The 16,915-nt window shown below is 36.3% G+C and overlaps 2 protein-coding genes across 3 annotated transcripts; both read left to right on the top strand.

Moving 5' to 3' along the window:
• The first annotated feature begins 7,762 nt into the window (after positions 1-7,762).
• LOC135789569 (mpv17-like protein 2) lies at positions 7,763-9,334 on the top strand. 2 transcript variants are annotated; one of them, XM_065299469.1, is made up of 4 exons: positions 7,763-8,285; positions 8,347-8,585; positions 8,644-8,792; positions 9,038-9,334. In XM_065299469.1, exons 1-4 carry the CDS (start codon positions 8,030-8,032, stop codon positions 9,045-9,047), a joined length of 654 nt encoding a protein of 217 aa, XP_065155541.1. In that variant the 5' UTR covers positions 7,763-8,029; the 3' UTR covers positions 9,048-9,334. The 2 variants fall into 2 exon arrangements, with proteins under 2 accessions (XP_065155541.1, XP_065155540.1); XM_065299468.1 differs by having other exon boundaries at positions 8,644-9,334.
• Positions 9,335-9,575: 241 nt separating this feature from the next.
• On the top strand, positions 9,576-15,442 carry kermit (PDZ domain-containing protein GIPC-like protein kermit). Its single transcript, XM_065299464.1, is given in 6 exon segments — positions 9,576-10,265; positions 14,039-14,135; positions 14,212-14,345; positions 14,405-14,647; positions 14,715-14,817; positions 14,820-15,442. Coding segments are annotated over 6 exon segments (960 nt in total). The 5' UTR covers positions 9,576-10,013; the 3' UTR covers positions 14,951-15,442.
• Positions 15,443-16,915: the final 1,473 nt, after the last annotated feature.

Genomic DNA, 16,915 nt, shown 5'->3' with positions numbered 1-16,915 from the left:
CTATTCCTCGAATTTGAACATTCCATTAAATTAGACAACAAAATCAAATTCTGTGAATCAACTACAACAATGAGACACTAATCAAACTAATCAATATTTTGCATCACTAAAATAATGAGCTTGGATGCAAGCAAATATGTTGATAATTTAAAATTTATTTTCATTGTATTTTAATTTCTAACCTAATGTTTGAATTAGGAAAACAAATACCTAGGTATATCTATTGCTATATTTTGTAACGAATACGTTTGGATTATGTGAATTGAAGTTCACCTTAATCGGCAAAGACAAGCTCAAGTAGTACTTGTAAGACACAAACATACATTACATTTCGGCAGGAAGTGCTTTCCAACTTCCCACACAACAACTATAGAATTGCGGCTGCGTCATTACCACTACATTATCGCAAGGTGAATAGACCTACTCGTACTTGAGCCATACTACAACTACAGTCAGACACAAATATGCGGTAGGTATCCAATGTGTCTAAGCGCAGCATCAACTTCAACTTTATGTCCATCATACACTTTATAGAGCGCATTTCACACGTGGAAAACAATTGATGCAATATCTCAAGCACATATCATACCAACCCAAATAGTACACTTTACGGTGAGAGAAATTAGATGCATATCAGCCTGTAGGGTAAGTCATATTATTATGATTGCTGCTCGTATATGTTTATACATACGATAAACGTCTATCTGATGCAGGGAGCGAGCCCGACGCCTATTAATGCAATACGGTAATTCACGTAGCAAGTAGTTTTGCGCAAATCTACTCGCATATATGTACTCGTACCTCATCAGCTTTCCGTTCATTTGCAGCTTCAAACTTGTGCAGTTGCATTTGAGGCTGGCATCCGCTAATACTCCTAGTCGTTACTTCATTACTCATTAGTTACGCTTTCAGAGGTTTACGGTGTTACGGTATTACTAATAGTCTTATGCGATATTCGAAAACTGTTTTCAATGCGCTTAGGTTATGCTCAAAATTCAAAAATTTAAGCGAACTTAAATTAACCGTAAACTTTTGGCAACAATTTTTACTAGATTTTTACGGAAATTTATTCGACAAACACTACGTAAATCTTAAGAGTAGGTACTAAATTTTTATTACTCTCATTGATTTTCAAATCTTGCAGTATCACGTTGTCTATTTTACGATTGGGACCTACATTTCGATCGTTTGTCTTTAGTCGAATCCACGCCAATCGATTCGCACCCTTTTCACGAAGGGATATCACTTTCTTGCTGAAATGCAAGTATTACATACTTAGAAATTCGATAATAATTCGGCGTGTTGCTGAAGCGCTTAATCTCTCAATATTTGTCAAAACAATAAATTCCTCTTTGCCACTTGGCACCACTTGCTTTGCTCAACGCTGTTAAATTATCATCGGAACGCTGCCCACCATCACCACCACCACCCAACCCATTGCTCGAGGTTCGATTTTCTCGCATAATGCGCAAGTTAATAATGGAAACACCAAGCGCCGGTTCTGAAACTTTAATTAAACGACGATATAACGAGTCTACGCCCCCCATCCCAGCACTAGTTGGGTAAACTTTTCGGAAAACTATACGACGCGTCATGTTATTCTAGTTTAGCTAATTCCACCGAAATTGCAGCTAATCTAGGGGAAGGAACAGCGAAGGGTGCGTGTATGACGAGCCGGCGCCGCGCTGATGTAGCTTGAAACAAGAGGGCTAACATGCCCCAACGAGTATGCACAACGAGGACCGAGCGAATTTATGAACACCAGAATACCATAAAAGATAACCGAATTACATCCTCACATGTAAGATACTGAAACGAGAAGGAAAAGTGCTTGCGCTACGAAGGTTAGTGTCCTGCCGACGTCCCCGTAAATGTTGCGCATAGTTTAGCACATTCTCGATGTTCACCCAAGTCTTAATACTGCAGAGACTGAAGCACAAAGGGGGCACAAACAAAATAACCTGGAAAAACGTACCCGAAAAATATCATATTTATAATTTGTTATTCATACTGGGTAACATGTCAAACGGTAATTTATACTCAACTTATTTATTCGATTTGTGGAAATTAGCGGTCGTGCAACAAAGCAGACCTTCACTAATCTAATGTGCTAATGCTGCGCTCGTAAACGCGGACCCTAACAAGTGGCATGGAGACGTCATAACGCAATTAACCCGTGCCGGGATTTTAATCACATGATGTGAGGTAATTACACAATGTATCGCCGCTGATGCGGTGCGCCCGGCTGGCCAAAAATAACGATGTCTTACTAATGTTATGACATTTAGTTAAAAGGGTTGCCGACGCCGCTATTCGCCTTCAGTAATGTCTCGTTAGGGTGCTCGAGGCTTAGGGGAGACGCGTGTGTAGACATCGACTATTACCGGCTTCCGACTTGGCGTTATTGGTACTGATTAGCGTTCTTGAAACTAATAGCTTTTGACAGATAAAATTGGGTGCCGTAAGAGTTTTATAACTTTGTAATTTCCTCGGGGGCTGATTTTGGTATCGATACTGGGCTAAACTCATTTTCGACCGTCGCTACACTTTCAGTTCACCGTTTTCTTTTTTGTCGTTTTTTTTTCCTCTGACACAGATATTTTTCTACCTTTTATTTTTTAGCATTTAGGTACCGTGAAAAAATCGACAACCAACGTAGCAAAATGGAAAGCACAATAAAACTTAGGTCAAATTGTATTAAACGCATATATAAGTTCGTATATGACTGAGCACTTACCTAATATATTCCTGAATTATTAAAATAGAATGCGAGCATTTATTATCCTAGCCTAGTTGATTTTACTAAAAGGTTTATAGCGCAAAAATAATAAAAACATTCGCCTGGACTCCGATCATAAATTTCCAGTGCGTAGAAATTATAAAATTAGTTTTACAACTAAAATAATAAAATATCTAACCTTACCCACAGGACACTGACCCAAATTATTCTCATTTATTTATGTTACATATCGTAAGAAAACCAACATCAAACAAAAAGCAAGTATTTAATTAACTTTACATTCTTTATTTTTGCGCTCTCCCGGGGCCGGAGGCAGCAAGAATAAATAAACATCGTGTGCTCTGTTTGTGCGAATAATAAATTTCTCAAATATTTGTAAACACAGCAAAACGTTACCTTGGTGCGTCATTGTTTGCGAAGAAACCGGCAACAACACCGAATTAAGCAAAGATATATTATCTCACGATTTTCGAGGCCGCATCGTAAATCTTAGTGCAATATTATTCATTTGCTGAAGATTATTATAGAACGCGGCGAGGTTTGCGGATGCAGAGTTACGAGCTGTGGCTATTTGCGTGCGAGCAATACATCTAATTAATTGCAATCTGCCGCATGGTGGACGTCGGCGTGCCGGGAACACCGATTCCCGAGTGTTGATGCAATGCACCAACGCCGCCTTCGGTATGCGTGTTATATATATCAAGACGTGAGGGCACCTTCTGCGGCGATGATCAAATACGTGCCTCAAAACCGCCTTCGAAAGCTCTAACCGCCACCTACGTCATGGTGCATGCTATATCGAACCAGCGATCCGTGTCATGACTTATTAGACACTAGATTAAGGCGTAATGAAGGTTCATAAAAATGCCAATATGCTCTTATGGCATTTATTGGTCCCACATGCATGCATACCAAGTATCTACTTAATAAGAAAAATTAATGCAACTAGATATTTTACCTTTAAAATATGTTCGAAGAATATATAAAGATTAAAGTGGAATACGAATAGAAGCATCGGATATTTTGCAATTTGTGTTTGCATGTTCGGTGCGTCCCAAGTCGGCTTGAACTAAAACAAAGCAATTCGGAAAACGAGACGCACGCGAAACGTAAAACGACGCGGGGCATCAAGATACACGTACCCACTTACATTACGTTTGAAACGCGTCACGCCGCCTCACTGCCGCCACCACCACTGCGCTGCGCTGCGGCGATGAAGGTATATTCTCGTTCGCTACACGTTCGCAGCATAAAGGGATAAAAGTGAGCGACCAAAAAAGATATGCGAACGCATTTGTTTCCTTTCCGGCGTGCGAATCGTCGTCTAGCTTTTGCGTTTGTACGAAGGCGACGTGCATTAGGTTCTACGTTTGTTGCTTTCTACGCCTACGGGGCGTCGAAGGTAATTCTCTAACATCAAGTGAGCAAAGCGTAAAGAAAACTCTGTCGATTGCAAATTCGCTGGATTTGAAAATCTAATAAATAACGTGTTTTCCTTACATGCAAATGAAATACGAAAAGTTTTTTTCGTTGATTTACAAGTTTGACAAGAAGTAAAAAAAAGTTTCGAATTCAAGGGGCTAGTAAAACGTTTTACAGCCCTCGGGCGCTTTAAACTTTACTAATTTTTGCTCTGGGATCAACGCCAACAAACAACTACAACTTAACTTAAGGGTTTTCGGTTATTCGACAACTACATAACCTAGAAAACACAGGTGGGCGAAATAATAACATGTGTACAACGGCCACAACTTGTCCTCCACGTATTATTATAAAAGAAAATAATAAAATAACTTTTCCGGCAGGACTAGAGCTAAAGTAGAAGCGCGGGTTTGAGTACAAAAACTATTTAAAACCTCTGTAATGCACAAGTTTCTTTTACGGGCTTTCTTCGTATATTGAGATACAAGTTCGGCAATTCGCCGAACACCCACACGCACACATCTTTCGCGGCAACGATCCGGATGTGTAGACGTTGCGAAAGCGTGAAGTAGCAAGACTCAGGTCACGAATTCTCACTTAACTTTTCATGAGGTTCGGCTGGTTCTAGTCGAAAGTGGCAAGTGACGGCAACGAGGACGGGGATCATCGAAGATCATTTCAGATTATCTAGTTTGCGCATATCAGTGAAAGCAGTGGCGAGCGAGCCACCGAAAGGAGTGTTTGAGCACATTACCACCGAGGGCTTGTGCGAAAGCAGTCACTTTCATATATTATCGTATTTATGTACAGGATAGCCCGGGTAGTTTACTCTTTCGGACGTGATCTGCGTGTAATCACCCTCGAACATTGTGCGTCTGGCGACCGCTGCCTACGACCAAACTTTGCCAATCAGTTGTCGGATATGGTGTTATAGAAATTTGAGAAGTTCCACCAGCGCGCAACATATTTATATTTTCAGGTGAGTATGATTTATGTGCGCGGTAAAAAAATATTTTCCGATTATTAAACAATTTGGAAAACGGCAATAAACGATCATAAAGCCATCGTGAGATAACACTGATGTTCTCTTTATTCATATTTTCCGGACGACCCGACCCTGCACAATGCGTGCTCGGCGCGCAGCCGAGGTTTTAAAGCGTGTGCCATAAATAAAATCGAACTTTCCGCGTACATAGTTGATGCATTTTCGGTGGACCAATATTTATCATTCTTCGTGGGTCGTTTTGCAAATATTTTCCACCGGTATGGATACCTATACCTGCGACATGCAAATGTGCGCCGCGCCATCGAACGAATTCATTTGCGCACAATCGCGCACCGGTTTAGTTAATAGCTTTAATACAGCTTTTAACATTTATTGCACGACCGAAAAGCAAACAATTGCATTTTCTATATGAGATTATTTGAAAATGTGAAATCAACATATTTTCCACCGCAAACAAACCAACACCTGTGGGTGTAATTTTATTTTCGTCTATGTTTTGTCGTAAAATTATAGTTTTCTAGCAACGGCAGCTGCAAAAATCAATAAAAAATCCCATTCTCGTAATTTTCGCTTCGTGTAAAGAGTAATGCGGTTGTAATTTTATCCAAGGTGAGTTTTTCTAATAGCTGGAGATCACGAGTGCAAGAGTGCAAAGAGTGCAAAATACAGACGATTGAAAGAACGCCAGAGGAAAAATAAGAAGGTACTTCACGTAGGCGAAAACTTCAAAAGCTCTTCGAGTGTTCAATTGCTCCGCAGTGTATCGGCATTTGCCGTAACGTAAAGAGTTTTCAATTTGCTGATTTTCCTGAATACTAGTACCTATAGCAAATCTTTCACCTTCTTTTACTCATAGTTTCTCACGGAAAGAACAAGGAAATATTCGAAAAGTACAGATAAATTCTCAACATTATTCACAACATATGTGACAAAGTAAGTTGAAAACTTTCAAACGCATCGATATGCAGAAAATTTAGTTACGACAATAGAATCGAATATCAATAAAAACATAAAATGTTTCAACTTACAACAATGTAAGTATAGATGAGAGCTTCCTCTCGTATCAACTACATTTAATATTTATAATAAATTAAACATGCAGCTGAAAGCTATTCCGAAATAAATAATAAAACGAAACCAGCAAGTACTTCAGTGAGGTAATATTCATTTTATCAAAGTACTAGTCCATTAGCAGCCTAATTAAAATTTACTTACAAAATAAAATACGGTAAAGATAATACCTTTAAAGCGGATAAAAATAAAATAAAATAAAACCCTATCCTAAAAGCTCAATTTACTACTAATAAACTAAACTCCGGCATTAAAGCTAATACATTTAGCAAAAAGTGATGTACAAAACCGTTTCGTAGTTTCAATAGATGCGAAAATGAAGAAGTTTTCAACCTCAAATCCGACGCTGAAGGTAGCGTCACTTCGAAAGCGACATTTGTGTTAATTATGTGTTCATTGGGGCGTTCGCCATTCTTATTTTTCCTTTCGCATGAATAATTCATATCGTCCAATGAAATATGCAGATGCTTAAGATGTCTAAGTGAATTTGGTTAAAACGTTACGGAACATTTTTATACCTTTCAAAAGTTTGAAAAAGTCATTTTACGTATGATGGATTTAATTTGACCCTGCATTATGCAGGTCTAATGAACTTTAGAAAACTGTGAATATAGATATCAAATACAGTCTGTATTCTATTAAATGACGTCAGAAGTTTCCAGCGCAAGATATCCACATGCTTTCGATGTTCCGGTTTCCGGATAAAGTCCTCGATTGTATCAAATCCCGCGCACGGCCAGCAAAGTTGGGACATTTGCGTAGGGCTAAAATACTCAGCGCTAAGCATAGCAAATGCACATATTCTAACGCCATCAGCTTAGAAAACTGCCAGCGCAGGACCTTTCTTGTCATCTGACTATCATCTCAGATCTCCGTGGTCGTCATTCCGTTTCAATCTCAATCTGTATTTTACACTCGACCCGGCTGAATTTCGTTAGGTGGCGAAACAGTGTCTGCTTTTAGGGATTATCGTCTGGAAATCGTACCGTGCGACAAGAATAGTTAAAACCGCAACTGCCACTACGTTAATAAATAATATTTCAGTTCAATGGCAGCTGGACAAACGATCAATACTCGAATGAAAAACTTTTACGAGCCGCCAGCAATTATTTCATCAATCTAGTTTATAGTCATTTATTATTATAAAGGGCAGTAAAAGTTATCACATCCGAAATGCATTCTACTCGGGCATAATAATAACTTCATTCGATTATTATATTTTCAATAACCGTTAATAATTGTTTGCAGTATAATTTCACCACGATTAAATTTTGTATTTACAAAAATTTTAATAAGCGAATTAAAACTATTAATAAACTGGTTTTTAAGTAATAAAAATGTAGCTATAAATGCATAATTATAGCTTATTGAATTATTCTCTTAGCAGATTCCCGTTGCTGTGAATAAATTTATTGAAATAATACTAGCAGTGCACTCTACCGGTGAGTTTACAAAACAGACAAAAACTTATATTATTCGCTGATGCATGGCTCCACGTGTATTAAAATAGAATCTCACAAGGATTTTTGAACAATTTCAGTAGATTTGAAGGACGCCTAACCTGTCATTTTTGTTATAAGAGGGTCTTCTTCTAATACCTTCACGTGTGCAGCATTGTACAAAAATACTCATCAAAAATAAAGTATGCCTTCTTGGCACAAAATTCTCAGTTCGCCTTAAATTGGCATTTAAGTCTTGTGATATTTAAGTGGAAGTAACCTACAAAACCTATTCTAGTTATTTCTCCTTGACTGGTAATCTAGATTAAAAAAGATCAACTCATTATCAAGATGTTATCCTTACTACGAACGCGTTTACCGATTACCCAAATAGTACGTCATGTCAAGGGAGAAGCATACAGACAAGTACCAAAGATATCAACACAAATTCGTGGAGGCACCTTATTCAATGATGTATTTGGGAAATATTTGTTTATAACAAACACAGTCACATCAGGTGTTCTCATGGGTCTTGGTGATTTGGCTCAACAAGAAATTGAATACAGAAGACACATGATGGCAGAAAGATATGATTGGGCTAGAATGGGTAAAAAACTGTTTAATTTAAATGAAATTATCAATAATATTATGACTGTATTGAATTGTAGTGAGAATGTTTCTGGTTGGATTATCAATGGGTCCTCTACATCACTATTTCTATAAATATTTAGATAGTTACATACCAAAGAGAAATCTCTTCTCTATAACAAAGAAGATTCTACTTGATCAATTATTAATGTCACCTGTATGCATTGCTTGGTTCTTCTATGGAATGGGAATTTGTGAGAATAAAGATTTACAAGAGTGTACCAAAGAAATTAACGGCAAATTTGTCGAAGTGTATTTAGTAAGTACAATAACTGGTTGCCTATAGTGCTCCAGCTTCATTTCGTTTTACTTTCTAGATCGACTGGAGCGTTTGGCCACCGACACAATTCATAAATTTTTATTTCTTGCCCGTGCAATATCAAGTATTGTACATTAATTTCGTAACAATGGTGTACAACGTTTTCTTATCATACATCAAACATAGAGAACAGGCCATGGAGAACAGGTATAACTATTTTAACGACTATGTACGCGTTGAATGAAGTCAGAAACGAAAAAAGACAATAATTTGTAGTCAATCTAGTCAACAGTCACAGTATCATTGATTTATTTTGATGCTATCATTACTATTTTTGCTTGATTTTGCATGAATCAGACTTTGCTAGTGTAACAACTTAACTTTTTTTACTTTTATATTTATTTGATTTGATTAATTTGTTTTAATTTATTTCCACGTTTGTTTTGTTTTAGAAAAGTATAAACTGCTTGCAAAAAACTAACATTTGAGAGAGTGAATCATTGCAAAATTGTTCTGTTTGAACTTGCAAACAATTTGGGACCTGAGCAGTTCATAACATGGAATGCTTTATCATGTATTATTTCCTGTATTACCAATGTATCAAAATGCATATAAAATTGTAAATATCTCAGAGATATTAAACTATTTATTGATTGTACATGTACTTAAATGACGTCCAGCACTTAAAAGACGTATCGTTAGAAATTGACTTAATAAAACTTGTACTTATAAAGTTTTTTTGACCGAAATAGTTTTTTAACAAATATGCTGATCATGCTGAGTTATAGTGACTTATGCACTATAACCGAGGTATATTACTGCATCGGAAAGAAATATAGGGCGACCGACCCAAACCGGCAGCACCAGCAGGTAATTACACCTGTCCCCCTTGTTTCAATACTACCTTCCGCGGAGCGTACTTTCGTTCGTTGGTTGTGAGCCGGCTGAACAACGAACGCTGACTCGTGATCATCGAGCGCGCCGCGTATACTCCATAGTCGGCGTGTGTGCTTTGAGTCGTTGGCACGACCGCTGTGCACATCGTGCTGTGCTATTCGCCGAGTATTAATTCAATATCGCTCGCGCAGGTACGAATTAACCGCGTACCTTGTACTCTCCGCACTCAACAACAGATCGTCCGCCCTGGACTGATAAAAACCGAAATATTTTGTGTTCTAAAAGTGCGCAAGTGTGCGAGATGAGTGCAGGTAATATTTATCATCAAAGCGATATAAAAACACTTACACTAAAGGAGATTACGTGTTGATAACGCCGAGTATCAGTTAATTAATTCATGAAGATAACGCAAGCGAACAGCTTGTCATGATCTTGCATTAGTTAGTGCGTAGGTGGATGTGCAATCGGATTTCCACTTTTGCGGAACACTGTTACAGTTATTGTGCGAAAAGGGATTTAAATTAAGTCATAATGTTTAAAAAGAACAAACTGAAAGCCAGCGCTGGCGGTCCCGTGCCTGATGTGTTGGCAAACCGCATCGAGAACAACAATCAAACCAATCAGCAGAATCAGCAGAAGAGCAATGGTGGCGTTAAAGGTACCGAATTGGTATTCCATTGTCAGTTGGCCCACGGGTCGCCCACAGTGTTCGTGTCTGGATTTTCGAACGTCAAAGAACTGTATGCGAGGATTGCACAACAGTTTGAATTTCCCGAAAGCGAGGTATGAATATAAAGTGACGAAACACGATTTATTATCGCGTAGGTGTTAATTATTTAGCATGAGCTAAAATTTTGGTATGAATTATATCAGAAAGTAAAACGGCGACCCCGCTTTGACATTTTATTTATACTCGGGCAAGTTTTTGGAAAGTTTACCGAGTAATTGAACTTTTGACTTTTGCCTTTCATTCACGATTGTTTTATAAATGTAAAATGCAAGCATACTGATTGAATCTACCAAATACGATAGTATTTATTTTATACGAAAAGTAAGCACATCCTTTTTTGCATCGAATTGTACTTTCAAATTTTAACAACCCATGCACTTTACTATAAAGCACTTAATGTCAACGACATGAAAGTCAGTCTTCAATTGTGCATGTGCTCAAATAGATGTCTAGAAATCTTTGAATGCAAGAATAGTATTTCCGTGTTTTTTTATTCTTATTATTGCAATTTTAACTTGTACAGTTCAAGTCGAATGTTTTGAAATAAAATAACGAGAAAGCAGCGAAAAAGAAAAGTGTTTAATTGAACACCCACTAATGTGAACACGTCTTGGTCATTTAAAAACAACAATGAAAGTATACTCATACCGAGATTATGGAATTTGCTACGCGCATGCTTTAATTATTTATAGAACTTGTTATACTGTGATAAAGCTGCTTATTGTATGACAAATAGCAATTAATTTCAACGACACAATAGAAAAGTAGAAATTTGCACCTTTTTCTATATTATATTTATTCGTATGATAAAAGTAAATATATAGAAGTCAGGTATATGAACCAAATGGTTAATAGAGATATTATTTGTTCGAATACCTTTGCAGGTAGACAAATTTGCTATACAATAAAATATAAACTCGGTGTAAACTAAAGTTTAGTTTATCCAAGCGAGAGTGAAAATTCAAGGTACTGCCAATTATATAATGTGTTATGATCAAATTAATTTGGCGTGTCAAACTAATTGCAAAAGCAAACGCTATAAAACGGTCATTGTGAGTGTAATTGTAATTCGCAAGCAATTCGCACATTAACAACAACATTACTTAATATCTTAATTTGTCTTTTCTTCTCTATATTGAGTTGAATTAAATGCAACAAACAATTAACTAATTAATACGATGTTTTGCCAACAGTGATCATTAAAATTAAGAATTTAATCTTACAAAACGTTGTTTTGTTAATTTTCGAATGAAATTGAAACAAAAAAAATAAAATTCCGCGGATATTTTCAAAATTACCTGGCAATCATCTAGATTATGATAAGTTAATTGAAGTATGCCATCATTAATAAATGATTAGATATTTTATTTTCATAAAAAAACAATTTTTAATCTTATCTGCTGCATTAACAGCTTATTCACGCCACACTTGAGATCATTTTCTAGCTTCCTAGGAGAATGTCCCATGTAAATCTGTCTCTGCGGATGATCAGTTCTGCTTCACAAACTTATAAATCCGTGAACCCATGATCTGTATTATTGCGCAATGTTTTTCCCTGTATTTGCCATCAGTGTTCACATTGGCAACATGAGCGTGCCGTGCCGATGCACGCAGCATGCGACCTGTAACCAGCCGGAGGAAAGAAGCACGAAACAAGAGGAAACGTTCTCGAATTGACGGTCATTCACACCGTGCACGACGTACCTACACTCGCGCACAGTTTATACCTGCTCTCTGTTGCAGGATTACATAGGACCCTATCAAACAGACATTGCGCGTACTTTTCCAACTTAATTCATAAATAATCTGTTTGCGTATGTGAGTTTTACCGCGACTCACCTCAAGCGCATAGTCATGTGACGCGAATTCAACATTTCAACAAACTTAACGAAGCATTGAGGACGACGATTTAGCTAATCGAATTTTTACCACCACAGAGATTTGATACTCATATTAGTTTTCAACCTGCAGTTATATTGTTTCAGTTAGAATGCGATTCGTTTCATGACTGTTTTTCAATGAACGTTTAAACATCTGTGATTTTTTTCATTCACTGTCGATTATTTAAGATTTTCGTATTGCCATTGCGGTAATCCTCAGATGTTTGACAAATAGCTGTAATATAATTCCACTTTTTCTGATTCCAAGTCGTAAATAGCTTAATTTGCGTCAACTGGAATTATATGGAATACAATAGAATAGATTAAATGAATTCAAGAGAAAACCTCTAAAAACTTCTAAAGTCTACATTGTCTCAAGTTTATTACGAAATAATTCGGCAAACAGGCGAATTTTACCATGATTTCACAAAATTACTTGTAATTAAAGTTATTAATTGAACCAAGCACTGTTGAAAATCCAAGTGTTTAATTACTACCTATGCAGCAATAACGCACAAACACGAACAAGCTTGTTTGTTTGCTTAATGTGTGCATCAGCATACAACAAAGATTTCTATTTTATTACGAAATATATTTTTTAGTTTCTAAGTTGGTAGCTAGTTAATTACACATAGTAGGTACATGTAAAATTTGCATGCGGCGTAAGTTGCAAATCATGCACAAGTTTCAACGTTCATTTTTAAATATTGTAAGAATGTAAAATTAGTACCTTGTTTGAAGCAGTGTTTCGGCGAGAGCGATAACCTTGTTCATCGTATCGGCAAAGGAATGTTCAATGATAAGCAGCAACACGTTTGCGTTTTTCAGTTGCACCGTGCGTCCACGCGATTGTTATATACGCGATTTTTCACGATCACTACACTTTCACATGCGACTGGAAAACCATTAATCGATGTCTCGAACAATGGGCGAACTCAGTTCAATTAACTTACTAAACTAAACGAATTAAAATGTCCGTTACTAACGAAATTTGCGATAATGTTTGGACGCAGGTGCAACCTCACGTAACGCCACTCGCGGAATGAATACTGACGCCAATTTTTTGCATTTCTCTAAGTTTTGGCGGGAATAAATGACAGATTAGCCATTATTTTTATATTGGCAATCCTGATTGTCTATGAATTTGAAATTTAAATGTGAATAAAACTTTTTAAAGTGTTAAAAGTTAAAATCTTTCTTTATTTACAAACATTTGTAGATATGCTTTATGCATTCAGTCCGTAGTTGGTGACATTCAAATTGAAGAAACAGGAAGTATGGTTAATGCTTAAACCGGAAATTCATTTCAGCGTATTCGTATTCAACAACGCGATTCTTCGTACATAACACATGTGAACATAACAAATGAAAAAAAGCAACAAGAGATAATCACTGAATATTTAAATTGCTTAAAGCATACATATGTTTAGATGGATAATTTGTTTGCAACATATTATATTCTTGTATATAATTTAGATGCATTTATATGCTTAACATTTATAATGAAGTTGTAAGTGTATATCTCTTCTTTTACGCGAATCTTTAACCAATAAAATAAAATATTCAATGCAGAAGTTTATGACCGTAAAGTGTAACAAAGCGTTTTACGTGCGTGTTCATGTTGGAGTATAAAGATGCCGACAAATCATTTAGTTTTAAACACTTATACAGTGCGTCAGAAAGCCAACAATTGCTGAAATCTCAAATATTAATTATTTACTCTACAATTACATTTAGCACACAGCGATAATCTGCGGACAACGTTATTATATTGCGATAATTCAAGCTCAACACATGCCAGCATTAATTAATGACTTCCTTATGTAACACATTAAAATATTTTACGATGAACGCCTTGCGTGATATTAATCTTTGTGTTTATCTCTATAATTGTTTCTACTCGAATAAATTTGCTAATAGCAGTGTTATCTTTATATTTGTTGTAGATTTTATTCTGTACACTCAACACATACAAAACGGACATGAAGAATTTACTTGCTGGACAAATCGGACTTGAAGATTTCATTTTTGCACATAAAAAAGGTAATTATCACTTCTTTTACAGCAAAATTATATATTCTTATACTAAAGTTGTTATAATTAAATAATTATTATTCAGGTAGACCAAAGGAAGTTGAGCTCACAAAAGATGAGACCGCTTTGGGTCTGACCATCACAGACAACGGTGCTGGATACGCCTTCATCAAACGCATCAAAGAAGGATCAGTCATCAGCAAAATTCCGCATATACAAGTATGGATATATGTTTAGAAACTTTAGTTGCATAAATAATTACAACATATAATTTCTAGGTGGGTGATCACATTGAGAAACTCGATGGAGAACTCATGATTGGCAAGCGCCATCACGAAGTGGCTCGTATACTGAAAGCAATTCCAATGGGCTCGACATTTATGATGCGTCTGGTTGAGCCGATCCGGACTGGTTTCACAACGATACAGCCCAAGTCGAACAAGAAGATTGGCAAATCAATGGGCACTGGCAGAGAAACATTACGTTTCAAAGCAGGAGGCAATGCAGAAGTTGAAGAGAAGGTATAACCAATATATAAATTTCAATTTCTACTCTGTCTGGATTGTATTAAAACTTTTTACTTTCCAGGACGAAATGATGGAATTAGCGATAGAAAAACTAAACTCTACTATGGAGACCTTCCTGGGTATCAACGACTCTGAGCTTGCTACACAAATATGGGATATTGCTGAGGAAAACAAAACTCGATGGAATTTGCGTATGCTATTGACAATTCCGATCTGCAAGAGTTTGGATTTGATGATGATATGATCATCGAGCTGTGGGGCGTCATTACTGACGCACGTTCGGGTCGATTGCAATGAAAGTGCCAATTTATTACTGTTATTTAATCAATTGGGCAATGTTAGGCTCATATTATATATAAACGAAGTTCGATCAATCTAAAACATGTGAAATATGTCCATACAGCGGCATCAGGCAACAATTGTTCTACTTAAAAGTATTTATTTTACATTCCTTTAACTTTGCTATAATATCATAGATTTAAATCATTTTAGTCAAATTTAATGAGGTGGAACGAAGTTCATAAACAGAATGATGATTGTATTGTTGTAATTTCTTTGATTAATTGTATAAAAAGAACAGTTTTTAGTTTTATTTTCTCTAAATGCTATATTAAAGTTGTGAGATGATTGTGAAGTATAAAAGACAATGTAAAACATATTATTTGATTCTCTAGTCCGATTTAAGCGCATTTTTGATAGCACACAAGTTGCTTCACTGTTTACTATGCATTTTCATCCACTAAGTGGCCTTAAACCTAACAGAAATCAATTAAAATGTAAAATATTCAATTTCTCAATATTTTCTTACTTGTACAAACATTCTGTCAATTAAGTTGCCTATAAGAAACGTACGTTTCCAATATTCCATTTATTGGAAAAGCAAATAGAATCAAACTCAATCTTGAAATCTGCTTAACAATTCAAGCAGGTTTCTATAGATTATTTATGTTTTCTGAGTTTGCTTCTTAACTGTGTTTGTTTACATTAAATAACTTTTGTATTCATCCCACGCTCGCAGTATGCTTTTTATTGATATAAATTAGTCTGTTTATTTTCGCATATTTGTTTTGCACCGATCGAAATTATTCATTGCACGTACGTTTCATTGTATGTACTCTCTTGTTCGAAACGTAAAACAATTTTTGTTTTATGGCAGTCAATTTCTTAAATTTGAAACGTATCTCGAAACGACGCTCCTAACTCAGAAAGTCAATTGGAAAGTCGTAAAGAATATCCGAACACCGAGCACACTGCACACGAAAATAAGAAAACGATTTTGGAAACAGGACCACAGATATTCATCTGTTTCTAGAGTTCGAAGTCCTGGAAGATGAAGAATATATTTTTCTATCATTCAAGGGAATTGAACAAGTATGAGTACTACAAATGCCATTTTACTAAAAATGTTTTTAAAATATTGAATCCTTGCTGATTTTAGAAATAGGTATAAATCTAATGAAATGAAGAAATATGTGTATTATCGAACTTAGCATGAATTATTTATCATTACCCTCTGTTTATTTTACTTTCAACCTATCATGAAGTATCTATGGCAAGTGTAGGCGGTGGGTTGCAAATCCTCGTTTATTTGATTTCCAAGCTCACATACCCTCGCAAGCCCAACTGATTCTACTGATTCAGTTAGAAAGAGATCACACCGCAGGATGTGGATCTCGTTTACAGCCACATATCTCCGTTCCTCTTGGATTCCCGTCGCAACCCCTGGAGCAGTCACTGCGTCGCACAGCAATACGGCATCTCCGTTTCCTCTCGTGGCCGCATCATATCCACAACGTGGAAATCATTCCTGGTACAATTTTCGGAGCATCCTCATTCCCACACTCGCTCAGCTGCAGTTATAGCAATTTTAGAATCCGTTATTGGCGTTAAGTCCGGGGAGTTAGCAACCCAGATTCAGCAATTTCTTAGCGCACTGCTATTTCCCTTCTGTCTTTTCTTCTTTGATTAATTACGTTAAGATATTACGTAATTTACTTACCAAACTAAACTTCTATACGCGTACCGAATTTCAGATGTGATTATTTAAGTTTTGCTGACAACTGTACATTTGTAGAACAAGTAAACTTTATTTTTCTGTTTAGTTTTACATTTTGCGGAATAATTTGTGTTTTCTTTCTTTCTCATTTACAAGGAAATAAAACCATTAAATAAATTAAACTTAGCTGAAAGCAGTCTATTAAATAGTGAGTATTTTGAAAATAATAATCATGTACTCTGAAAATGCTTTGATCCTTTGAGGAA

Source organism: Atheta coriaria, unplaced genomic scaffold (assembly GCF_025399875.1).
Source record: "Atheta coriaria isolate IRGN ID8LTWV9N9 unplaced genomic scaffold, Caltech_Dcor_3.1 hic_scaffold_3_pilon, whole genome shotgun sequence".
Lineage (NCBI taxonomy): Eukaryota > Metazoa > Arthropoda > Insecta > Coleoptera > Staphylinidae > Dalotia > Dalotia coriaria.
This window is presented reverse-complemented; position numbering and strand designations above follow the sequence as displayed.

Bases quoted from the DNA above. Each gene is read 5' to 3' on its own strand.
- LOC135789569 (XM_065299468.1), top strand. From the start codon at position 8,030: ATGTTATCCTTACTACGAACGCGTTTACCGATTACCCAAATAGTACGT. The intron at 8,286-8,346 runs GTAAAAAACTGT...ATTGAATTGTAG, and splicing joins ATATGATTGGGCTAGAATGG to TGAGAATGTTTCTGGTTGGA. The intron at 8,586-8,643 runs GTAAGTACAATA...TTTACTTTCTAG, and splicing joins AATTTGTCGAAGTGTATTTA to ATCGACTGGAGCGTTTGGCC.